Here is a 24,969-nt window from a genome sequence, read left to right on the forward strand (position 1 = left end):
GCTTATGTCAGACTGGTATGATGTCAGAGAGCAACGACAGTTCACGCATGCGAATAGCGGTACCGTAACACAATAGGTTCACTCGTTCCTGCTTCTTTTTTTTTTATTGCAAGATCCACACTGCCCAATCGGAACATGTGCACGGTTCCTCTATCAGCAGCAAATTTCTTCTCACTTCCATTTCTTCTATAATTTCATCATTCCATAAGGGACTACCAATCTCTGACTGCATTGATCTGTTCGTTTCGCACGTGGCTAACGAAAATCTGGCACATATGGCTCGATTTTACTTCTCGTTCCAATACATGCACAGCGGCGCACTTAGCTAGGGGCCACCTAATAAGTCATTAGAAGAACAAAAGTCGCAGTTCCGTTCGCAAGGCGCATCACTGCATGGAGACAGATATCGATTACTTAACTAACATAGCAAGGTTCGAACTTTTTTAGGCCATATGTATTGCCGTTAACATTTGCTTGGTACTTAATACAACAATGTACGCGTACTTAATGTAACAAGGATGGTCTCACGCGCGCACTAGCAACCATGAACAGATACCACTCGGTAACCGCGAACACTCACTAGTACGACTGTGGCATTATGAGCTAAATGTTTATATATATATATATATATATATATATATATATATATATATATATATATATATATATATATATATATATATATATATATATATATATATATATATATATATATATAGATATATATATGACTGAATAGCTTAGCCTAAGAAAGTACTTATTCATAGTAAACAGAGCACCATACATGCAAAGTACACCCACTCACTTCTTGCAGAACACGCAAGTTCGCATTTCCCCTGATATTGACTGCGAGGTGCGCGGCCATGTCGAATAGTATTCGATGATACTTTTCCAGCATTTAACGCAGCACGTTGGTTCATTTGTGCAGTATTCTATCTTATTGTATGCAATGAGTACCCTTTGGCTGCACTTGGAAGACGCCGGATGGAGTCGGAGCTGGCAGCGCCATCTCTTTCGCACTCCGCAAACTGATGACTGTGAACTCTCGAAAATGGTGATTTCTTTCTTTCTTTCTTTCTTTCTTTCTTTCTTTCTTTCTTTCTTTCTTTCTTTCTTCTTTTTCTTTTCTTTTTCTTTCTTTCTTTCTTTCTTTCTTTCTTTCTTTCTTTCTTTCTTTCTTTAACAAAACGGAACTCGCGAAATATTCACCCTTCTTGTTTATTTGGAATTAACGAAACATTTTCATCAGATATTTCGTGGTTGGTGTCTCTGAATACTCTAGTGATATTTCCTAATCAAATTCTATCGAACCCTCCGAAAAGAACGCATGCACCCTGGCGAATTGTTCGTGAATTGCATCGAAACTGATATTCTGGATGTACACGCTTCTAGTGAACATAAAGGGGACACTATGCTGGTGTATTATGCGAATGTTCTTTTTCTCTAATTAAAAGCGCTTCTTATCATCTGTCCCACCGAGATGCCGATTCCGGTGATAACGGTGAAGCGACTTTGTACGAGCTTCCGGGAAAAAGAGAAGAACAATATTACGTTAAAAGCATCGTTACAAAACGCTGCTTGAGTGCATCAGTGCCAATTTTCGCTGAGTTGAAACGATACACTGGACACCGTTACACGCAAAAAAAAGAAAAAAAAAACCTTTCGTGGTTGTTTTTTTAACGCCAGAAACCTTGAATGTATACCTAGTATGATTCATAGTATTACCGAAGTAACGACTCTGAAGATTAGGTGGTTACGACTTTCTAACCTAACTACTATGGAATCCAGAAGCACACGCTGTTGGGCTAGTCGGTTCATGTTCTTTCAGAAGCCACGGAAGTGGCTATTTCGCGCAAAGAAAACACAAGGGGAGGGATAAGGGGAGCGCAAACTGCCAAAACGCACAAACCGGATGTTCCTTTCAGGACAATTGTTAGCGAACGAGGCACCTGGCAAAATGTGATTAGTAGTTTTTTATTGAAGCAGTTAAACCGTGTTGCTGTGAAAGACCCGTTTCGGACTGAGAATTCATCGTGTATTACCCGCTTTCTTTCCTCGAATCCTACGATAGGCTACTTATTCTCGATTGATGTTGAGGACTTGTTTTATTCTGTGCCGCACGATGAACTGTTTGCATGTGTCAAGAATTGCATAGAAGAGAGTGGTGCTGTTGCCTTTCAGAATGCCGCGGGCATGACCATAGAAGCTTTTATGTCCCTTCTCGAGTTTTATCTTAAAGTCACCTTCATCAGTTTTAAAGGAGATTTTTATATACAAAGACAAGGCATATGCATTGGCTCCTGTGTCGCTCCTGTGTTGTGTAATTTGTTTTTGTGTTCTATGACCGTGCCTTGCACCAACATTTTAAAGGGGGGGAGGTTTTGAAAGTTTTTAGATATGTTGACGACTTTTTGATCATTTTAGAGCAACTAACCACCACTTCATATCAGCCCATCGTTAACAATGTTTTAGCGGCCTTTTGCCGTCTCGGGAAGGGTTTGGTGTTTACGCACGAGTTGCCGACCGATGGTGCCTTGCAGTTTCTGGATTTAAGTATCAACCTGCAGGAGCGTCACGCCTGTTGGCTTTATTCGCCCAGGTCTAAAAAAGAATTGCTGCCATTCGAGTCGGCGCATTCCAAGACCGTGAAAAGGGCCATAGCCAAACACTGTCTAGAGTCTGCACTAACCAGGTCGTGCCCACACGTCATGCAGAAGGGCTTTCAAAACCAATTGGATCGCTTGACCTTGGCTGGTTTCCCTCGCACGCTCATTAACGCCGTCGCCGAGTCGCTCCTCCAGAAGTTCAAATGTGAACACCACAGTGCTGGGGTTGAGCAAGAGCGAGGAACGGTGAGACCTGAGGTCGTCCCGTATATGCACCGGATTTCACACAACCTCAAGAAGGTTGCAAACAGGCACGGCGTGCGAATTGTTTTTTCCGCGCCACGGAAGCTATCTCAGCTTTGCCCGCGTATTCTAAATGGCGGGAACAAGAAAAGTGGCTGTGGCAAGAAGCACGCAAACTCATACACAAAATGTGCCACCGGTGTTGTTTACGAATTTCCGCTCTCCTGCGGCAAGACATATGTCGGCCAGACGGGAAGATGCGTGAATGAGCGTGCGCGGGAACACGAGCTGTCACTAAAAGGTAAAGATGGGGCACATTTGCCGGCCCACTGCAGTTCCCACAAGTGTGAGCCGTATCTGCACAAGATTCAGATTCTTGGGAGAAGCAGGGACACCACTGCTCGGGAGCTGTTGGAAGCTTTTCACATAAAAGCACGAGGTTTATTATGCATTAGTGCCACTTCATTGTTCCTTTCGCAGGCAGAGAGCACGTTCTTGCATCGCAGGTTGTGATTAAGATGGTATCCGATTGTTGTGAGCCTGCCCTTTTGCGCATGTCTATACCTCTGTATTGCATTGCACAAAACGTTATCTGTTCGTTGTTTGCCTCGCTTTCTGCGCATGTGTTTGCGTATATATATACTACTGCAGTAAATTTGGAATAAACAGTCGAAAGTTTGCGCTCCCCTTATCCCTCCCCTTGTGTTTTCTTTGCGCGAAATAGCCACTTCCGTGGCTTCTGAAATAACTACTATGGCCTTGTAAAGACATATGCAAAAGTCAAATATACAGCACCATTTTTAGTTTTTACCCGCCGTGGTAGCTCAGCAGCTATGCTGTGACGCTTCTAATCTTGAGGGTTCGATTCCACGTCACGGCGACCGCATTTCGATGAGGGCGAAATGCAAACGCACCGAAGTCACAAAAATTAGTACCACAAGGGCCGGGACAGTGAAGATGGTGAGAGCGCAGGGGGGGGGGGGGGGTGGAAGGTGTAAGAGTTTGAACAAAAAGTCCCCTACCGTTCCCATTTGACAGAACGCCTTTCCAATATCCCATATATGGGTCATTTCTGACGGGGATTTGAGGTCAGGTTTCGAAAAACATATCGATACTCATTTCCACAATGACTGAAATCTGGACGCCGCTTGTGAAATATAGAGTTTCCGTTCCAGGGTGATGTTTGAAATCATAGTGACCAAATGGGGTGCCTCACGAAAAATGCTTGAGATCAGTCCCGTCTCTGTAACTTACCCGAAGAAAGCGCTGTTAATTGCAAAAGGCGAGAAATTAATGCGAGTACTCTATAGCGAAGTCACAAAACTTTACTCGGAGTGGAGCCGCGGGCCGCGTGTTTGAGACCCCTGTTCTCGTGGATGCATGAACAGGATAAACTACCTTATTGACGTCTTTGTGGCCATTCACTCACTTCATGCCGTATTGCAGTGCTCACGCACTCACCCAGGTCTGTAGCCATCTGAGTCGCCATCGAGAAGGGCCGGTGCTGTCGTCACCGGACTGTCACCCGTCGCGTCCGCGGTCGTCGCTGGGCTCGTGGCAGCTGTGGTGGTCGCCATACCCGCGGTCACATCGGCGTGTGCGGGCGGCCGCAGAGACGGTGGCGGCGGAGGTGGAGGAGGCGGCGGTGGGCGCGCCTTCTCGCCGTCAGCCAAGGGCGAGGTCTTTAGTAGGTTTGCGTAGCGGCTGTTGGGCCGCACCCGGTAAGCAGCCCGACCCCGGGTACGATGCACCGCCGGCACGGGGCTCTCCGGCTCGTGGAATCGCACGTCGTCGTACCGCATCCTGCGCGCCTCTATCTCGCTGCCTACAATCACGCTGTGTCGCTGGTCGCCGTACATGCGCCGCACCAGGCCTTGGTTTTCGAAGATGTAGCGGCGCACCGCGTGCCTGCGCATGTCAGTAGTTGTCAGTGCCAAGGAAGGCAATAGGGTCCTGCAACCCTTTTCCAAGTAACCGTAGAATGGCTTCAATAAAAGAGTTTATTGCCTCACGAATCGGCTGCCACAAAAAAAAAATTTAGAATCTGCCAACTACGAGCGGAATTACAAGAATGCGTCGCACGCTTTACGCGCTTTCTCTCTCTTTTTGCACCAGCAAGCGCGCTGAAAGCTACGAAGGAAAGGGGGGGGGGGGGGTAGAATGACAAGCGGGCAAGAAGATGCGTCCGTTCGTCAGCGCGTGTCATGACCTTGAACACTTCTTTTTCTTCAAATGCGCGGCTTACTTTCAGTAGTACACTCTACTTTCAGTATGATCGCGAGCGTGAGCGCGGGCACGCGAAGGCATCTCGCGGCGGCCGCGGAAACTATGGGCTCACGGTGCTCAAATCAGCCAATAGCCGTGGACTTCGAGTTTATGGCGGGATAATTTGTGTTTACTGCATCATTTATCGAGAGAAGAGCGAGCGATTTCTAGCGGACTTTGAGAATTAATTATAAGTTCCAGGCAGCGTGCTGCGCTATATTGTTTGGCTCACGTGTTCTTAGGAGCCTCGACAACCGATCGGCAGCGTCTTCTGAACATGCTGAAAAAGTGTTGCAGGGCCCCTTTAGGTGCTACTGAAGAGGACTGTGCTCTACGCTGTCCACTAAACCACTGTGTTATTTAATATAGAAATACGGCTTCTATCGAAGTACATGTTTCACGAGAACCTACGAAGCACACAAAAGCACTCATCAGGTTCAAAGTTCTCAGTTTAAAACTACGTGCGTGACTTCACAAGTAAATGTTTTCTGAAGGCACTGGGACTGGAATGTCGCCTCCCTTAGAGTCGGGCGTTAGAGTGATTCCGCCAAGGCACCAATCACACTTATTTGTTTCGCGTATCGGTTAATTAAATTATCCGCAGCGTCTTATGCCTTGCCGGCCATGTGCGAACGTTAAATCAGCTTTAAGGAAACATCGTTTCTTTCTTTCTTAATGATATAAATGCGAGTGACATCGATCTTTTAGAATAAAATACGAAATGTAGGCGTAGGAGCATGAGAATGTGAAGGGGGAGAGGATACGAGACTCCTAAAAGCTGACAGCAATTGATCTCTCGGGGTCCACTTATCAAGTGTGACATGGTCTGACATCCACCGCGATAGGAATGGCAACAGGATGAAGAGCCACGAATAAGAATCGTTTGAACCCGTTCGCAACAGGCTGCTCTCCATCCGTTCCACATCTTCCTGCCACCCCACTCGTACTGGTCACCATTCACACAGCAGCTCTCCATTAAAAAAAATTCGGCAGATCCCATGCATTGTGGGAGTCGGTTTCATGCGAAGCAGTCAGCCAATACTTCTATGCTGTATTTTATGGCTTTGAGCCAAGTGTTACGAGGTGGATCGACGTGTTTTTCTAAGTGTATTATTCGTGTGCACATCGCTGGCTTATCAAGCACTTCAGCAACACTGGCGTTTAAAGGGTAAGTTATGGTGTGACCTAACGTCAGCACTCACGTTAGAGTACATACGTCAGTATTATTGAAACAAGGTGCACTTTATGGTGCAATCATGTGAATATCATACGTAACATTCGTTAATGTATTCCTCCGGGGTCGAGCAATGCTTCAATATAGCTTGCTCAATCATAGTAATACAATATTATATTTATAAGACAGCTATAAAAGCGGAACCAACACTGGAACCACAGCCGTTAATCTGAATGACGCCTGTGTCGCAGGAGTACATATGTGGTGTTTATTGCTTTCTTGTAAAATTAGGCAGCCAGCACCGCAACCACAATTCACGTCGCACCGACAATACGCCTGCATATGGTGTTCTTGCAAAGCAGTTTCAAGACGTGGCGTGGCTCTGTGGTAGAATACCTGACTGCAACGCAGAATGCTTGGGTTCGATTCCTGCTGGGATCCTGATATTTATTGTTTGCATTCGTCGGTCAACGTCACCGATGTCGGTCTTTCGTTACGCTCTCCCATTTAAATTACCAATGTCTGTTCTCGCCGTTCCTGGGTAGATATCAACTGTCAATCACCTGTGGCGCATACCCGTACACCACGGCCTGTGGTAAACGGGTATGTGCCACACGTGTCTGGAGGAAAGGGTTTGACGACGTACGCGACAGGATTTTCACCGTATTCATGTCATGACCCGACAGCCATATTCGTCAAATCCTCCTACCCTCCCACGCCAATTTTGGTCCACACCAAGTTAAGGAGGCGATCATGAGAGCACCCAGACGTAGGCGGCTAGATAGATAGATAGATAGATAGATAGAAACGCTCAAAGTGCCAAAGGTTCGCTAAGAAATGCTTCGCATTTAAAATTTTCAGGACCGAAACACTCATCTCCCAAATGCTCACTGGTCTCAGGGAACAAACTAACTTACGTCAGAAGGGGGATGGACGGGGTGAAATCTTGGGCTTAATTTGATCTATTAAGTATTCATGTTTTCATGCAATTAAGGACAGTACTACCAATAAGGGTAGGCGTCAACAAGAGCGTGACAGTGAACACATGATGATGCCTCATTAAGGTTCTATCACTCACCACCACGCTGGAGTTTGCGCTGATACATTGTAGGAGCGGGTTCAGTTCTGTAAGTACCTCAGTCGCACACGGTTGGTGCTCTGGAGATCACAAGGCTTGGAAGTGACTTGAAACGGCCTGTTTCAATATTCTGTTTTCGACTTGAAAAGCGTTCCTGGTGCGCTTTAACTACAGTGCGAAAGATTGCCAGCTGCGTTAGAGTTAAGTCATGCGCATAAAAGGCGTAGTGCCAGTGCTCATGGTCGCTGGAGTTTCTTAAGGTTCGCTGTTCATCCGAGCTCAATAACGCCCTTTTGATGTGTTCGTTGGCACTGCTCGTTCGTTGCGCTATGTAGGGACGCTTCCAGCTAGTGATTGCTAACACAGCATGAATAAACGGTCGTACAGAGCGAAGACAGCGATGGGCTTGCTTTCTATGTAGCCCCGTCTTTTGCTGATTCCGTGCGTTAACAGCAAATGTACAAGGCCGAATAAGTGCTTTTCAGCTTGACGCTGGTGCATGATCACATCGACCGATTCGCCCCATCCGCATACCTGTAGTATTAGAATACAATTTCAGCTAGGGCTTCAGAAAAACTCTGGCACATACCGTTCACTACGCCTAAACAACACATTTCAGTCCTTTTACTGGAGAAGTGCAGGGCCATGCCTACAGGTAACCGCGAAAGGTTTAGCACGGAACTTAAAAAAAAATTACCTCACCGTGCTACGTCGCGTCTCATTCTGCAAATTGGTGAGTGATAGGTTGGTAAACAATAATTACGATGGAAGATGTAGCGAATGCGGTAAAATTTTGCTTGTTCGGAGCTCATACTAAATTTTTTTTTTGTTCTCGCCTTTACAGTTGCACTCAGGGCTTGAACACCTTTTAGTGATTATTTTCTGAGCATAGCTCCGTCAAGTAATACGGGCTCAATTGTTCGCGTCACAATAGGCATCAAAAGCTGATGAAAATAATATTATAAGCATGTCGCGCAGGCAACATGAAACAATTCTTGTTAGAGGCTAGCTATAAGTTTAAATAATATAGGCAGACTGAGTAACGCGAGTTCGAAAGTAGACGGCCAGGTGTTTGGTGGACTCTCGGTGTACGTATATCGTCAAATGACAGATTCAGTTTGTTCATTTTTTTTCTACAATGCTTACATCGGGCATCTTATGAAGTGGCTCAATAGGTACTTCCCAAGTATACCACACGTGAAATTCTTTAGTTCTGTACGCTCTGTTCTTTAAGAAATTTTTTGCGTGGAGTTCACATTCTCTAAACTTGACAGAACTCCCCGAAGAAGAGGAAATTCCTCATACTTTCTGCAGCTGTGCGCTTGGCATGATTCTGCAGATGCGAGAAACGTAGTGAAACTAATATGTCGAAGTACAAGGTTAACTGGCGCCTGAACGATGCGCAGGGTAGCCACCTAACCTCCCTGCTGCCATCCTCACTTTAGCTTCCTCTTTCGGATTGCACAACTGTAGCACCGTCAGCGTACTGTACAGTGCATGAGCACCGTTATTCGGGCCAATAAGATTTACCCAAAGAAAAGATTTACCGATGCCGCGCGTTAGGAAGCGAGTGATGTTTTTATAGGTGAGATTTTAAATCTAGCAAAAGCATTTTTGAATCATTGAATTCAAAGGTGCCTAAGAACCTTTTAGTCTGAACTGCATTTGTAGTATCTGCCTGAGCAGGGATGGGTTGTATTTCTTGAGTGGTGTTGCGTTTCTCCTGACCTTAACGAACTTACAAAGCAATCAGTGTAAGAGTAAATATGTCATTGGTTGGAGAGAGCATGCCAGTAAAGTATGGGAAGGTGTTGATGGTCATTTGACGGCGCACAACCAGGCGACTTAACCAAAATAACCACTTTCGCCTGATAGGTCTAACAGGTGCCGTTTTTCTTGAAAACGGTGCACGCGTGCGAAATCGGTTCCTGCGTTATATAACAGGAAGGAGGGAGGCAAGATAACAGGGAAGGACTCTAAGAAGATAGCGCACCCTTAAAGAGAACGCGTACATTTCAGTGCAACGATGCACGGCCCCTCAGCCAAAACGTTAAACACACGTCACAACTGCAAAAGACACAGGCGTTGCCGCAGCAGCTTTGTATACGCACCACGGATAGGAGCTGCCGGCGACGTTGCAGAAGGCGCTGCGCGTCATGTCACACGGGATGTCGAGCAGGAAGCGTGCCGAGATGCGCGGCCCGCAGCTCTGTGCCTCGGCCGCTCCGCCGGTCCGGCCGCCCCGCTGCTCCTGCTGCCACTACGTTCGGGACATAAAGCGACGGAGATGAAATATAGATCGTACAGTATAATGGTCACATTCTATATACTGCGAAGAATCGTGGGCTCAGTCAGCCGATCTAAAGCGCAGCACACTCTTCTAATTGGAGCGGGGCGCTCTGTAATGCGGGTGGACCTACTTTAGACAGCTGCTTGTGGCAGATGCACAGGACCTGCGTGCACTTGCGAAGCAATGAAGCAAGTGGTTAGGTGAGCGGCCGCTAGGGCTTGTGATGGATTAAGCCTTTTGTTTTAACGGGACAAGCATTCTTCAGCGACCTTACGATCTTTTATTTCTTTTTTTTTCCGCCGCCATCTGGGTATCTAGCTGTTTTGCCCAGCTTCCTGAATACAAACGACAGCCATAAAACCTTTACCTGCGCTGGGCAGAGTCGAGCCCACGTCACATGGTATTTCCCAATCACAGAAGTCCGACGCTGTAGCGAGCTGCACCACGAACGCACTGGGTATGTTTGGCTTTCAATGAACTAATCTCACGTGAACACTTTAGAGAGCATGTGCACTGAATTGTTGTGGCCGTCGTAGATGACCGTAACTCATATACCCACTGCGAGGAACCGGCCATGAATCGGACGGTTAAGGAAAACGATCAAGGAGGAGGGAAGTTGTAAAATGACAGTTGTAAATTACAAGTTCCTTTGTTCTTTTGTGTGTGTGTGAGGGGGGGGGGCTTGAGTATAAAAGAATGAACGCAATAACCAGAATAAAAAATAATATATAGTAAAAATAAACCTATGAACCTAAAAGTAATCACAGTAGCATGGTAATATAGATTGGTTTCAGGATAATTTTCCACTGTCAAGCAAGCATGTCTGTGGGAGAACTCAATATCAGAGGCTCCAAATACATCAAGTACATGCTTTTCTTCAATGACCTTTTTTTACGCCAACGTGGGTAATGGAGTATGAGCAAAAGGGTACTTTTCCAGCGTTCAAACATACCGGCGCATCGCACGTGTTAACTATGCCACGGGTTGAAATCTGGACATCGCCCCGAGATGGCGCAACGTGTCCAGAGGGAAGTGCGTGGAAAGTATTGCAGCCTTGCTCCAATAATTGCCTCATGCATATATGTACACGGTTTTAGTGCTAAATCGAATTACTGTCGACAACAGTGGTGAGATTAGTTCTGGCTACAGTGTTCTAGTACACTGTAGTTATGACCAACTTTTCCCATATCACGAATAGATTACCCTGTGTATGAAGTGGCCAGGTTCGCCTCAAGGTGCTAATTGCAGCATTAGTTGCCTGTTATTCCTCGCAACCTAGTCGCAAAAACTAAAAAAAAATCTGTTCAAAATTCAATACGATTCGGTCATCCGCTTTATTTAAATGGTGACAGACATATACATAATATCACAAGTGCGGCTCCCACTGAACACGTCGATCCTCCACTTTGTTTGTCCACATTACTGCCATTTAATGAGAAAGAAAAGAATAAATACAGCGCCATTGAAAGCACTTCAAACGAAAGACTTGTCGTTAACAAATCTGGTGCTCATAAACGCTGCGTTTTCAGTCACCCTGGACCATATGTTGTAAGTACATCGTCGCGACACTTTTCTTTACGGTGAAAGCGAATTCTTTATGTTTATTCTATTTATTCGTTTATCTATTAATACTGTCCTCTCTCGTCAAGATCAGAGCAGGGTGAATGAATATTTTGCCACGTGCACAAAGTAAATACACGGTAGGTCACAATTACAAAAAAAGAAGGCCGTTAAAACAGTACGAACACACATTAGAGTTATATGCTTCTCAAATAGCGGCAGCGCACTCTGCGTTATGACTTCGTTGCTGAGATATTTTTCCATCCTTAGCAGTCATAAATGTAAACACTAACTAGTAACTCAAGTACACAATAACCGCGGAATATGGCCATGTTCTAGAGGTATCTATGTTACAGCGCCCTCTCACTAACAGAAAGAAGCAATTTGGGCAAGAGAGGTAATCTCTTGCGCAGTGGATGCATGGAAACTGACTTCATTTAAGTAACTGAACGATTGGTGTTCCGCGGTGCGAGCGATAAATAAAATTCAGTGCCTTCTTCGGAACTTTTTTATTGTTCCCTAACTTAGGTCTGAGCAAGCGGATTCCGTAATATAATTGCAGGCGATCTAGGAGTTGGCATAGGATAGACGTAAAGGGAGAATGGAGAGATCCTTTAAGGCAAGCATCACGGACCACAGGAAGGAAATAGTTGACGTAGACATTGAGACGCCACCACATCGATATGATTTAGGCCAAGGAAATTATTATTATTCCACAAATCGAGACATTTCTAGTTCGTAACTTGTGATAAGTAAATTTTATGAACGTCATCGCTGGAATTAAGGGCTTCATTTTTTTAAACGTTCTCCTTATGTACAGGGTCGTCCACATCTAAGGGGAGCGCCTCATTAGCGTTCAGGACCTCATGCAAGCTGATGTTTAACACATGATTCGGAAATGTGTTATTCAACGGTGTTTACGGACACCATGACATTACATCATATAACGTACATTTCCTTCGTGGAGTGAGCGTTCTAGTTCTAGCGGATTGAATACTAATGGGGTGTTCACCTTAGATGTGGTCGACCCTGTACACAGTTATTGTTTATATTTCATCTTCATCTAAGATTTTTCAGATCACTTTATCATTCTAAAAAGACGATGTTTTATTCAGTTTCAACCTCGATACAAAAAATATTTTTTGTTGCGTACATATTCGAGTCATGGCACCAACATTTATATTAACAGACGTATTGTTAACGAAACCAGTAATTATTAAAAATAACAGACGGACGAAACACATCTTGCGGTGATGTTGTTCGCATACAAAGCAACAAAATAACGCAGTTCATAGGAATCTGCGATCTAATCCATACGCTCTAATCCAAACTGGTTCTTTCTCGCTACGAAGAATCTTGTTGCAGGCACCTTTATCAGGTGCCTTTCTAAAATCTCTGAGCATAGCATTGTTTTATTGTTGTTTAGTTTTGTACGTTTACTGCCTTTGAGGCGTCGCCGAATACCGTACTACATAACGCTTAACACTATACGCTTTTCAAGAAAGCTTAAGATAATATAGACCATGAAGTCATAATTCCCAACCTCATCGAGCTGCGACTTCCGCCGCGGGTCGTAAGATTAATCTACTCACTTCTTCATAATAACACCTTTGCGATAGGTGTAGATGGAAAGCAAGAAGGTTGCTTCATGTCGAACAGTGGCGTCTTGCAAGGTTCCGTTTTGGCTCCTCTTCTGTTTAACGTTGCTCTAATATCTCTAGCTTGGCAACTACACCGGATTCCAGACGTGAAGTTTATAATATACGCTGATGATGTGACTGTGTGGTCTGTGCGTAAAGATGTCTCTGATAAGCTCAACTTCAGGAAGCCATTTTATGCACTGCAAACTATGCTCGGCACGCAGGGTGGGACATTGCCGCCCAAAAATCAAGCTATGTTATGGTGGCCAACAAGGCAGGACGCAAAAAGATCACGTAGTGACCTTCTACATTTACATATGGCTCAGTGACAATTCTTGAGGCTTCTGAGGTCCGCGTACTGGGTCGTGTTATTCACCGGTCCGGTAGTGGTGCGCACTGGCTCCGTAAAGTCAGACAGAATTCCGCAAAAACGCTTCAACTTATTCGTCGCATTCCATTAAAAGCAGTTGGAGCTCGTGATGACGTAGCTCGACGGCTCGCACGCGCAGTTTTGCAGACAAGAATTCTATACCAGACGCACTTTCAATCGTTGAGATTGGCACATCTGGCTGTTGGAGACCATTAAGAGTGATGAAATGCGCACAATAACAGCGCTACGCCGCATCATTCCGATACTAACTTTACAGGAACATGTCCAGCTCAATATAATTGTAGGGCTAATTTCACCAAGAGAAAAAGCACGTGCAATAAAAAAGCAACTTGCTCAGGCTGTTGCTGCGTTGCATGCTCACTTTAAACGCGGTTCTCGCATTGACAATCCGCCCGATCCAATGCCTTCCTGTTAATTCACCCCCGTAACAACCAATAAGCGAACGAAGTTACGACGTAGCGATACAGCAGGTATTGTTGACGAACGGACTATCATTGAAGCATCATGCGCTAATACCTGCACAGTCTATAGAGATGCTGCTCTCCTACAAGACGGCGGGAGGAGATCATTCCTGAGTACTACACACAATTTCATCAGTGGTCACCAGCGTTATTTATGTACGGACGCCAGTCATCTAGTAATGGAGCTTCAAGCCCTTCATTACGCTGAGCAAGGTGCCACCTCTAAGCTGCCTACAATCAACCAAGTAGACATATTCACTAATTCTTTAGTGGCTATTCAGGAACTCAACAAAGTTCACAAGGTGATGGAAATCTGCGAGGCGATTCACACCATGAATCGTAATGCAGCTACTTGCGTCAGGGTACACTGGATTCAAGGCCGTGCTGCGAACCCTCACAATATTGTTGCTAACCAGCAGCCACACTGCCCTCCTAATAGAGATCTTCCATCCATTCCCCTTGTATACCTCAACCCCTCTACAGACTCCGAGCCCGTAGAACTTTTCTCCGGCAGAACTGTCCCTACGTGGGAGCGGCCGGCTGTGCTCTGAATCGCGCACCTCAGGACTTTCAACAAAGCCATCCATCCATCCGGCAGGATACACGCGCTCTTATCCCACCGTGTGTCTGCTACCTCCCCCTTCACCTTACTTGGGCGGATAAAGTCATGCTTAGGAGGCTTTCGACCGGGGTGGCCCTTACACCGGCTGCCCTCTCAACGCGAAGTTGGTCGCATTTACCACTAGGTGCTGCGTGTCCGCATTGCTCTGTTCCAGTGATGCAAGAATATGCATATCATTTTATATGAACATGCCAAGGGTTACAGTCGGAATGCTCCCGTCACGTCCCTCAAGCCGGTCTTCGCTACAGTGGCATCACCAGCTATAACCGCCAGACACATAACAGATTCCAAAAAGCACTGCTCCACTTCATACAGAACACCGGTCTTACCGCCCACATCTAACACACATATACGTACAAAATGTTATGCCTTAAGGGCAGGTCTACGTCGCAATAAAAAAAAACAGACTATATGTTTAGACGTTCTATGCTTCACATTTTTGCAGAGCGTAGACATTCATTTATTTAATCGGCCTATATATTACACTAAACTTTTGTGTCCTGCATTGAGCCGGAGACCTGACAGTCCTTTATCCATCGGGTAACGTATAATGATTCTTGGATCAAGTGACCAACAAGCGTCGCACGACCGCTTCGCGGAGCAGCAAAAAGAAAATAAAAAAAGTGTTTTGTTATGTAATCTACATGGTGCAGACTTGTTAGCATCAAGTTTAAAAAACAAGTTAAACCCAGAGTCATCAGAAATCACGCTGTCAGGCATAGGAGTCGCATAAAAATAATTGTCGAGGCTTGCACTAAGCACTAAGCCGCGCAAGCCTTAAAGCAGCGGAACTGGACGATCCTGAAGACTAATCTCGTTGTTTCTAGCTTGTTTATAGGCTTTAGCTAGGTGATGAAGGTTGTTTCTAGGTTGCTTCCAGGTAGCTGCTAGGCTTTAGCTAGGTGGCGCTGGGTTGTTTCCACGTTGATTCTCAGCGCAGAGAGGTTCGATTTAAACCGCATACAGTCACAGACACGACACGGATGTCCAAACTCCACAGACCGAAACTCGCGCTGAAACGGAGCTATCGAACAGACTATATATATATATATATATAGTCGGTTACAGCCTAAGAATGACAAACTTCCGCCCTCAGAATTGCATCGCGCCTGTCATTCATCTTTACCAATGCATTTTCCCAATATCTTTCCACAGCTAATTAGCAATAGTTAGCCAATCTTTACGTATGCCCTTAAGTCGGTATCTTTAATGGTGAATCTGCAGAACTTTTAATACGCATATTGAAACTTGTTTTCCTGATGGTAGCTCTGGGTTTGAAACTTTGCCCAGCTACAAAAAAAGTGAGCGCCTCATTGTGATAGCTTAGCAGGTAGGGTTTCGCGCTGCTATGCTCGAGGGCGCGGGTTCGGTTTCCGGCCACGGTGGTCGCATTTCGATGGGGACGAAATGCAACAACACCCATGTATACTTACATATAGGTGCATGTTAAAGGATCCTAGGGAGTCAAAGTTCATCTGGAGTTCCCAATTACGGCGTGCCTCATAATCATATTGTTGTTTTGCCCCGCAAAACCTTATAAATATATTATATATTAAAGGGACCGACAACTGCCCAGAATATGAAATGAGTTGACTCCACTGATATAAAGATTGTCCGTCGCACTGGCTCAAACCAACCCTGTTTTTTTCGTGAGAGATGGATTTATATATTATTGCGATAGCAATTATATGGACAGTCTCGGCTGGATTTTGCCGTCGCCGCCGTCATGCACCGTATATGTATAAGTATGTATATATATATATAAAGGCCCCACAGAAAAATAACTCAGAAAAATGCTTCCGAACGCGGAATCGAACCAGGGACCTCTTGCTCCACAGCGAGCGGCGCTATCCACTACGCCACGAAACGCAGATCCTCCACGTAGCTAACGGCGAGCATTATATACACATCATTTAGCGCTGGACGGACTCGGAGACAGCAGGCGATAATAAGCGTTTCTTCATTACCAGCGAGGTGACGCTAGGAGCCCGACGGGCGCATTTAAAAGTCGTCGGCGAGCTCGCTCGCTTCTTCTTATATTTGCGCATGGGAGAAGCTTGCCCTTCCGCTGTCTGCTCGCGCGGTTTTCTCGTGGCGAGGGGTAGAGGAATGTTTCACGCTTTCACCGTGATGTCCGCGCTCATGTTACGGCGCGTACGAATGTCGCTCGAGCTCAGGGACGCCGCTAAACGAACAAACAGAAGATGAGCGCGAACTATCAAGTGTCACAGCTCGACACTTGAAGCACGCTAGTTTCCTACGCTGCTTCGGCCGCCTTTGCAACAGAAGCGCTGTTCAAACTGAGAGTATCCATTGGCGAGCCTCACTTCGTATAGCATTAGTTCCTTGCTATCGCATTCATTGCTTCGCCCTTGCGGCGAAACTGTGACTTTTTTATTTCTTAATTGAAAGTCGCGAAAAATGACCTGTGGCGCCTCTGGCGGCAAAAACATGAATGATCCGATGAAGACGGCCACGTGACCATTGATTGCTGTACGCGGTCGACGATTTTTTTGTTAGTATTGAAATATTGTTCGTTTCTTTATGTTAAAAAGTATTACTCCATAATAATGTACATATAGGCCTGCGTTAGTAGTATGCATTAAAGTGGCGCTGCCTTCGTGTGACGTAATGATCCCATGCTCGTCAGCGCGTCTTGAGCAACTTTTCAGCGGGCTCATGCAACCGTGCACGCAGTTTCCAGGTCGCTAAGATTTTGGAGCAACATACTTTTTCTACCTACATTTCGCCTCAGAAATGACGCGCGCTGCTACTCGATGCGGCCGTGCATATGCACAGTTACGTTTTCGATTACTTGGCTTGGCTCGTGTATCGAGAGAGTAACGACGCCAGGACAAGCCATCCATGACACAGGCGCAGGCAACCTTGGGCGCAGGCGCACACAACGCTGCACAAATACCGCCCTTACAAAAATGGCTAGTAACATTGAGTAGACCACCTAGTAACCATCTGTTGACATTGGTGACCGTCTAATAACATATGCGATCTAGTAACATTTGTCAATAGACCGTCTAAAGACCTCCTTCTTACTTTTGTATAAAGACTATTTTATGTAGACCATCTAAAGACCTCCTTCTTACTTTTGTATAAAGACTATTTTATGTAGACCGTCTGAAGGCCTGCTTCTTACTTTTGTATAAAGACCATTTTATGTAGACCGTCTAAAGACCTCCTTCTTACTTTTGTATAAAGACTATTTTATGTAGACCGTCTGAAGGCCTGCTTCTTACTTTTGTATAAAGACTATTTTACGTAGACCGTCTGAAGACCTCCTTCTTACTTTTGTATAAAGACTATTTTATGTAGACCGTCTCAAGGCCTCCTTCTTACTGACCTCAAAATTCGCTAATGAAAAAAGTCGTTGAATGTTAGGCGGATTTTTAGTAAAAGATAGGTGTGCCTCAGTGGTATCTATAAGCCCACCGCAAATTTACACGTACGCCATGAATGTTTGTTGCTTAATTACACGGAAAAGAAGTGTCCCATCTGAGCTACATTGGAGGTCAAGATGTGGTGCCTATATATACTCGGTGACCAAAGTTTGGTTGTGAAGAGCGGGTGGCGAGCGGCTGTCAGTGTGAGTGTTGTATTACTTTGCGAATGTTGTGTGCATGTTTGTGTACGTGTGATCGAGTTTGCGTGTTTCGATGCCAATTTAATTAAAGATTCTCTGGCGCATGGTGCGACAGCGAAAAGCTCCCCTATGGATGTAAACAAATACTCCCCTCAGTCCATCCAAAACCTCCGTCCTTAAAGGGGGTAAATTTTTTACTCCCCTGGACGGAGTATATAAAACCCCCATAGGGGCGTGCGGTAGAGGACAAGTCCATTTACTCCCATCTCGGCTTTTTTTTGCTCACAGTGATAGGGTGTCTGTTGAACATTGTTGATAGGGCGTTACTACGAGGTCACCAGACAACCTATGAACATGAGTCTGTTCAAAGTTGGTGGCCAATTGCAGCCATAGCGTTGATTGATTGTTGGTACAGACGTCTAAAGACAGTTGGTAGACACTCTTTTGATTGTTGGTAGGTTCTAGTAACAACTGTCTTTAGACCGTCAACTTAATGTTACCAAATATTTTTGTAAGGGCGGGAAGGTGTATAAAGCCACACATCTCATTGTAACAGCTTGCCATTTTCAAAAATGGTTGGAAAGCTCAAAATAAAGGTAGTTAAGCATAGTTACAGTAACTCCTGCGAAAGCGGAACAAGGACAGCTTTCACAAGGGCTAGCGGCATCGTTATCAATTCTCAGCGTTGCTGGAGCATGCCTGCATGCGTGTTTGGAGCCCTTCAGATCGAAAAATACTGCTTATAAAATAACTACGTGCTTTTCGGATAAACCACTGCAGCTACAAACGCTACGAAGGGTGAGCTTCCTGTCGCGCCGTAAAAAACTGTGACGAGAAAAATCAATTGTCGGTCCTTTTAAGAAAATGCACGAGCTTTGAAGAGTAACGCGTGGCGAGACGCTTGCGAGGAGTGGTATGTATTAGCACTCTCAGGTATGTTGCCAAGTAAAGGTCGATGCTTAACGCAGACAGAAGGCACGAACAGGCCGCAAGCCCAATGGTAAGTGGCGGTCACACCATGTGTCTCCAATATATCGCCATATGCCAATAAAGCTTACACGTACAAACGTATTGGCAGCAAGAACCCTGCCAGAGCTTCAAGAATAGTCATGTGCTGTTTATCACGCATCACATGGTCCAATTGCGTATAACGTATACCAGATGTAATGATCACGTCTAAACTGCAAGCTGATATCTATATAGGGTACCCAGGGGGGCTATGCAGCATGGCCCGAGTATGGCGAAACTCGGAATCTTTCCGAGCTCAGGCGACACCCCCTTTAGAACGAGCCAATAGTACAAAGAGGTAAATTCCATTCCTCAGCGCGCGCTGCGTTCCATTGGTTACGATGGAACGCAGCGTCACGTCAAGGGCGGTCGACAAAGTTGGGTGGTGTCTTCAAATCAGAGGCTTCTTCTTTGACTTGTTTGTCGTTCCACTGAGTGCAGAAGTGCACGCATGCAAGAAAAGTGTCAGAAACTTTTACTAACGATATGTTTTATAGGTACGGGTTCTTTAAATTTCTTTTCAGGCGTGTAATATCTGCATTAGGTATCCTTTAGAATAATCAGCACATGGGCTCTGAGATTAGCTCCAGCCTAGCGCCTTACAACACCGCGGCCGGAGCTAATCCCCGAGGCCACGTGTGTAATCATCATGACGGCCTGTACATTCTAGCGGCGCGCGCCCTCTTCGTCCTCTTATTCATAATCTGCTTACTCCCCTAGCACGTGCGCCCGGCTGATTAGCTAATTGGCTGGGTGGTATACCTAGCTAATCAAGTCAGGAGATGCTATATATGATGAAGTTAATTAAGCCATGTCATGCGAAGACCGAGGTAATTAAGCCACATCTTATCAAAACCATGCTAATGAGGCCGTGTGAAGCTAAGACTGAGCTAATTGAGATCATGCTAATTAACAAGACGCTAATTAGGAACACGTAAAGATAGACAAGCTAATTAGAACCTTACTCATAAATGTCATTCTAATTAAAATCGTGCTAATTACGATTATGCTAATTAGAACCATACTGTTTAATACCTTGCTATTTAAACATGGGGCAATAATGTCGTGTTTGGAAAACACGACATTAATTGGAAAACATTTCCAATTAAGACAGAACTATTTAATGTCATGTTAATTAAGACCTAGCGCAGTAATACCATCAAAATTGAGACCGAACTGACGTGGTCTTCACTCCGAAGCAGACCGAGCACACTGAGCAGAGAAGACACGTAAAAAGCTGGAAGAACCTATGTGATCACAAGCTCCACCGATGGCCCCAGCCTTGCACTAGTAGTGCAAGCTAACCAAATTATTTTATATGCAAAGAAGGTGCTGCTGAGAGTTCACCAGATGAAACGCTTGACAGGCACTCCGGCTCTATAACAGTGACGAGTTGAACTGGGGCCTTTTCAAAATCAACGCGTTTGTACCCGAGTTCGCGTGTCAATCAGTTTGAGTGACAAACTCCAGCAGCGAAGATCTTGTCTGCCCACCGCATTTGCTCTTGCCGAAGAGCAGTGCTCACGCCACAACGCCAGTGAGCGGCACGGTTCACCTGTGAGCTTACTCGCACAGACTATGCACACACGCACGAAGTACTAAAGGTTATATCATCACGTGGCTGCGGTGTCTTGCATTCAATTTCACCACGCCCACGACGTACCACTCACAGCCATGAAGCAAGTGCCCCTGGTGGCATTTGTGGCGAGAAATGTTACTATTTACATGTTTCTGGAGAGATTGTTTCTACTAATTCATTACTGCAGAAAAATCTTCAGACGTGTAATGTAAGTAGCAGTAACCTGTCCATTTATTTATCTCTAATGCTCGAGAGAAGCGAAATGAGCTGCACGAGAGTGCTGCGCCTGCGCCCTTGTTGCCTTCCAGAGTGGAAATTTCCATGCTGCATGTGGAACGAAAGAACTCGCCCGAAAAAGGACAAACGCCCACGAACACGCCTGTGGGAGGCGCGATGTTCAGTTGGCAAAAAGATAGCGCGACAATCACGCTGACGTCGCTGCACTGTAGAAATGTTGACTGAGTGGCGGCGCTTACGCATGCGCACGCGGTGTTCATTTGAAAACCACCGCAAATGCCGCATATGCGTTTGTGACGCCATGCTCGTTCTTGCAGCCGTTTCTTCAACGCTGCTATCACGCGCGCCGCACTATCTTCCTACCATGACCAATGCCATGACCGCCGTAGTGCGAGCTCGGAGCAAACTCGTGTTACCGAGAAGCTCGGGCCATCCTGCATAGCATCCCAGGGCTTCGCGTACGCAGTAGCCTGCGCTTACGTATGCATCTTACGTATGACGCATATGCAGTTGAAACAAGCGCCAACCGCTCTGTGGGTTTGTTCTCCGGCCTCTATTTGTCCACAATAGCCCGCGTACCAAAAGCCGCTTTCAAAGTTCCTTTCCGTTGATCTCTTGAAGATCCGAGCGCGATACCCTTGCGCATGGTCTTATGGAGGGCAAACCCTATTCTGAAAACAGCTACTATGCGCCTAAGCAAACCGAACAAACCCAAAGAATCGAATGTGTGGGCACTCAATTCTAAAGCTCTGTAATATCATTGTATTCCTTCCTTCTCCATTTCTCAAACTGCGTCTTTGCCCTTCGATCTGCGTCCAGCATTGTAGCATGTTTGAGGTCACTAAAGTCAACCAAGCGCGCGCACATAGAGACGTGTAATTTTACTCAAATGTCGCGCGCTTTCTTTCCGGACCTACAAAATAAAACAAAAACCACAGTAGCCATCTTCACAGCAACAAATTATTTGGATATTGATCAATAGACTCTATGTCTTCTTCGTTCAATATTCTTTGTTTATATGATTTCTTTACAACTTCTCAGATTAATTACTGTTAATTAATTATGCAACATTGTAGTCAAAATATTCTGAGTTGCTGAAGATGACAGTGAACAATACTAAGTTGGTTGTGTTCATGTAACACATTTGTGGATTTCTTAAAAACTTGGCACGAGTTAGGTGGAATATCCTGTACCATTTAGTACAGTACATGCAGTAGCAGGAGGCCTTCTTATCGATGTCCCCACGTAAAACATAAAGGCAGAAATTGATGGCGAGCTTTTTTTTTTATTTTCATAGCAACAGCAATCTGCATGACAAAGAAAGTGAGCCCAACGTTTTACATTTCATTTTCAATTGTTTGCGAGAAACGCGGGGGAGAGGTCCAACAAATTACGTTCAGCAGGTTGAAGCCATCTAGAAAATTAACCTGTCCTTTTGATCTCAGATGACAATGCATGCAGTCATTGAGCCTCTCTAAAGCAAACGTGTATGAGGTGGGCCGCCGATATGCACCTAAGAGTTTTAATACATAGCCCAACACACTTCATACTCCCTCAAACTCAGACATTTTAGGCGATGTGCTGAGCTCTTAAAATATATGGCGACTCGTCGTCTTTTCCACGTTATAGCCTTAGATGCTAATTCGCTATCAATAATCTCATCCCTTAATAGCGTCTGTGGAAACATAACAATATCTGGATTATGCTCAAAGACCATATCATCCAACTGTTCTGTTTCCTTAACTGTAGTGCTGCAGTTAATCAGCAAAGCTTTCACTTTTCGTTTTATAGGGCGCCAATTCTATTGTTTTGGAATCCTACGATGCTGGAGCTCCTCCCACGCGCATGCGCATGCGTGCACAGTAAGTGAGTCTGGAGCGAAGAGAGAACAGTTATGCACTAAAGCTCGTCGTAATAGCAAACGAAACACAGGAGGTACAGGGATTCCTTGCTCGAGACTTACTTTACGTGCTTTATCTCCCTTCTTCTTTTTCTTTTTTTTTACTATATTTGTGCCAATACGGGGGTGACAAAGCTAGCGCTAGAGCTCTTAAGTTACCTAGAGAAGTTGAAGCGGTGCAGGAGGCATAAGGAAATCATTTCTGCTTAGAAGACATCAACAAGAGACAATGACTGAACAGAGACCTCAAAAATGCGCGTTCATTCTTCGCATTTTGCAATGAAGCCGTGTCAGATGTCGAGGCATAACGCGGGGTGCCCGAGCATGCACAAAGCACCTGTGCTTGCTAATTCTCTATTGTATATTGGCGTCTCCCAGACTGTCTCGTCGATTCATTCAAAACATTCTCGAAAGCCACGAATCATCGATAGCGATGCCACGATGCTCCTTTTCTCCGTGTGTTTTAGACGAGCCTGTGTGGTTGTCTTCAAAGCCTGTTGGGACTCTTTATATTAAGAAAATTCAGAAAATATCAGTGATCCCGCCAAAGATATTTAGCAGCCTATGTTCAGGCATATAGTTAGAAAATACGGCAGTAATAGGTGAGTCTGCATGTACGGTAGAATTCACGCTCAGCTGCCACCACGGTTATACCTAGTATTAGCGTCAGTCAGAGGTATCGCACTGGGTCTAAATACCTATGAAACAACTGAATTTGCTTCGATCTGAAAGGCCATGCGATACAGATATCGGCGATAGTTTGCCGCTCCAAGCCAGCCTTTCTAATAATTGAATGTGTGATTGGGAAATACTCCAAGTAATTTCTGGCTGTCGACATTGCAGAACAACATATTCTTCCTATGGTAAAACATCAATGAATTCGGTACTAAAGGATACTTGGATACCTAGAAGTGCATGAAAAATGTCCGGGTTGATAGAACTGAAACACGCTCCATGATGAAACGATTACTCCCTTACAATTCTCCAGACCTCAGCGCTCTCGACAATGCGACAAAAGAACCGTGGTGGTAACTGGGTATTCGCCATTAGAGGAGTGGACACTTTTACAGCCTTGCCCATTATGTATTTTATAATGTCACATATGGCTTGCAGCGAAGAAGTATGCATACATTGTCCAAATGTTTTAATGACGCGCGGCTTTTTTTCAAACGTTACTTAAGTGGATTTAAACGTTTGAACTTTTTTAAGTATACCATTGTTGTTACCTGCCAGAAACATTGCACCGCGTTCTTTTTCCTAGTGCATGCACCAATACGTTCCAGCCGGTGGCGGCTCACTGATTTTAACGCGATATCGTTAAAGAGCTCGTTCCGCAGAAATTCCGGTGTCGGAGTCGGTGTCGGCATCGTTGGTTGTGAGCGAAAAGTCATCATCTTGTATAAAATAACTAATAACAAAATCTTACGTTCAAGTGAGGCAAGCAGGTGTTCTACCACAGAGCCACTTCATTGCTTAGAACTGCACTGAAATTAACTTTAATGCTTCACAAACATAAGCATCCAGCGTACAGGAGTCACAGCATGAGATGTAATATCGCAGTGAAACGGAGCACTAGCGTATATGGGAAGTGAAATTAAGCGCGTGATACTTTTTCGAAGTTGCGATGCACCCACTACGTGTTCGTAAGGGAATACGCGCAGTTATGTGTGTGCCTTTTGTAATGGGTGGCCGGCTTTAAAACCACCAACTCGTTGTGCAGTTCACATGGTGTGACGCCCGATGGCAATATACGCTTGTACCCCGTTTTACTACGATATTACATCTCGTACTGTGACATCTGTACACAGGACGCGTATGTTTGTGAAGCATTAAAGTTAATTTCAGTGCATTTTAAAGCAATGGAGTGGCTCTGTGGTAGAACACCTACTTATCACTCGAACCTATGATTTTTTTATTATTATTTTATACAAGATGATGATTTTTCGCTCACAACCAACGATGCCGACACCGACGCCGACACCGGAATTTCTGCGGAACGACCTCTTTAATGCTATCGCGTTAAAAGATAACTTACCCACGTCTTTGGGTCCATATTATCACTCGTAATTAACTATATTTTTCATTACTTCCTTTTATTATGGCAAGGAATAGAAGGCTATAGAGGAGTTAACGTCAGGTCGCCCTCCGCCGCTACTTCGATAAATTTCCCTGGCCAACAGTCGGACAGTGAAATAGTATTCGCAGCTCGAAATTGTTCCCCCTTCTCTCGACAAATGAAGGTTATTGGTTGATTTAGTAGATAATATCGTTTGCTTGTCCAATTCACCTATTTAAAGTCTGCAGCTTGAGCACTGACTGG

The 24,969-nt window shown here is 45.1% G+C and overlaps 1 protein-coding gene across 2 annotated transcripts in view; it reads right to left on the reverse strand.

Moving 5' to 3' along the window:
- LOC119394264 (protein spaetzle 4) overlaps positions 1-24,969 on the reverse strand; it is a 64,036-nt gene that overhangs the window by 19,359 nt on the left and 19,708 nt on the right. For both annotated transcript variants that reach the window (XM_049415330.1, XM_037661550.2), the window contains exons 2-3: positions 9,478-9,626; positions 4,311-4,757 (exon numbers count right to left, since the gene is read on the reverse strand). In XM_049415330.1, coding sequence (XP_049271287.1) covers positions 4,311-4,757; positions 9,478-9,626 — 596 coding nt within the window. The remainder of the gene's footprint in view (positions 1-4,310; positions 4,758-9,477; positions 9,627-24,969) is intronic.

The sequence above is a fragment of the Rhipicephalus sanguineus genome, chromosome 1 (genome assembly GCF_013339695.2).
Source record: "Rhipicephalus sanguineus isolate Rsan-2018 chromosome 1, BIME_Rsan_1.4, whole genome shotgun sequence".
NCBI classification, from domain to species: domain Eukaryota; kingdom Metazoa; phylum Arthropoda; class Arachnida; order Ixodida; family Ixodidae; genus Rhipicephalus; species Rhipicephalus sanguineus.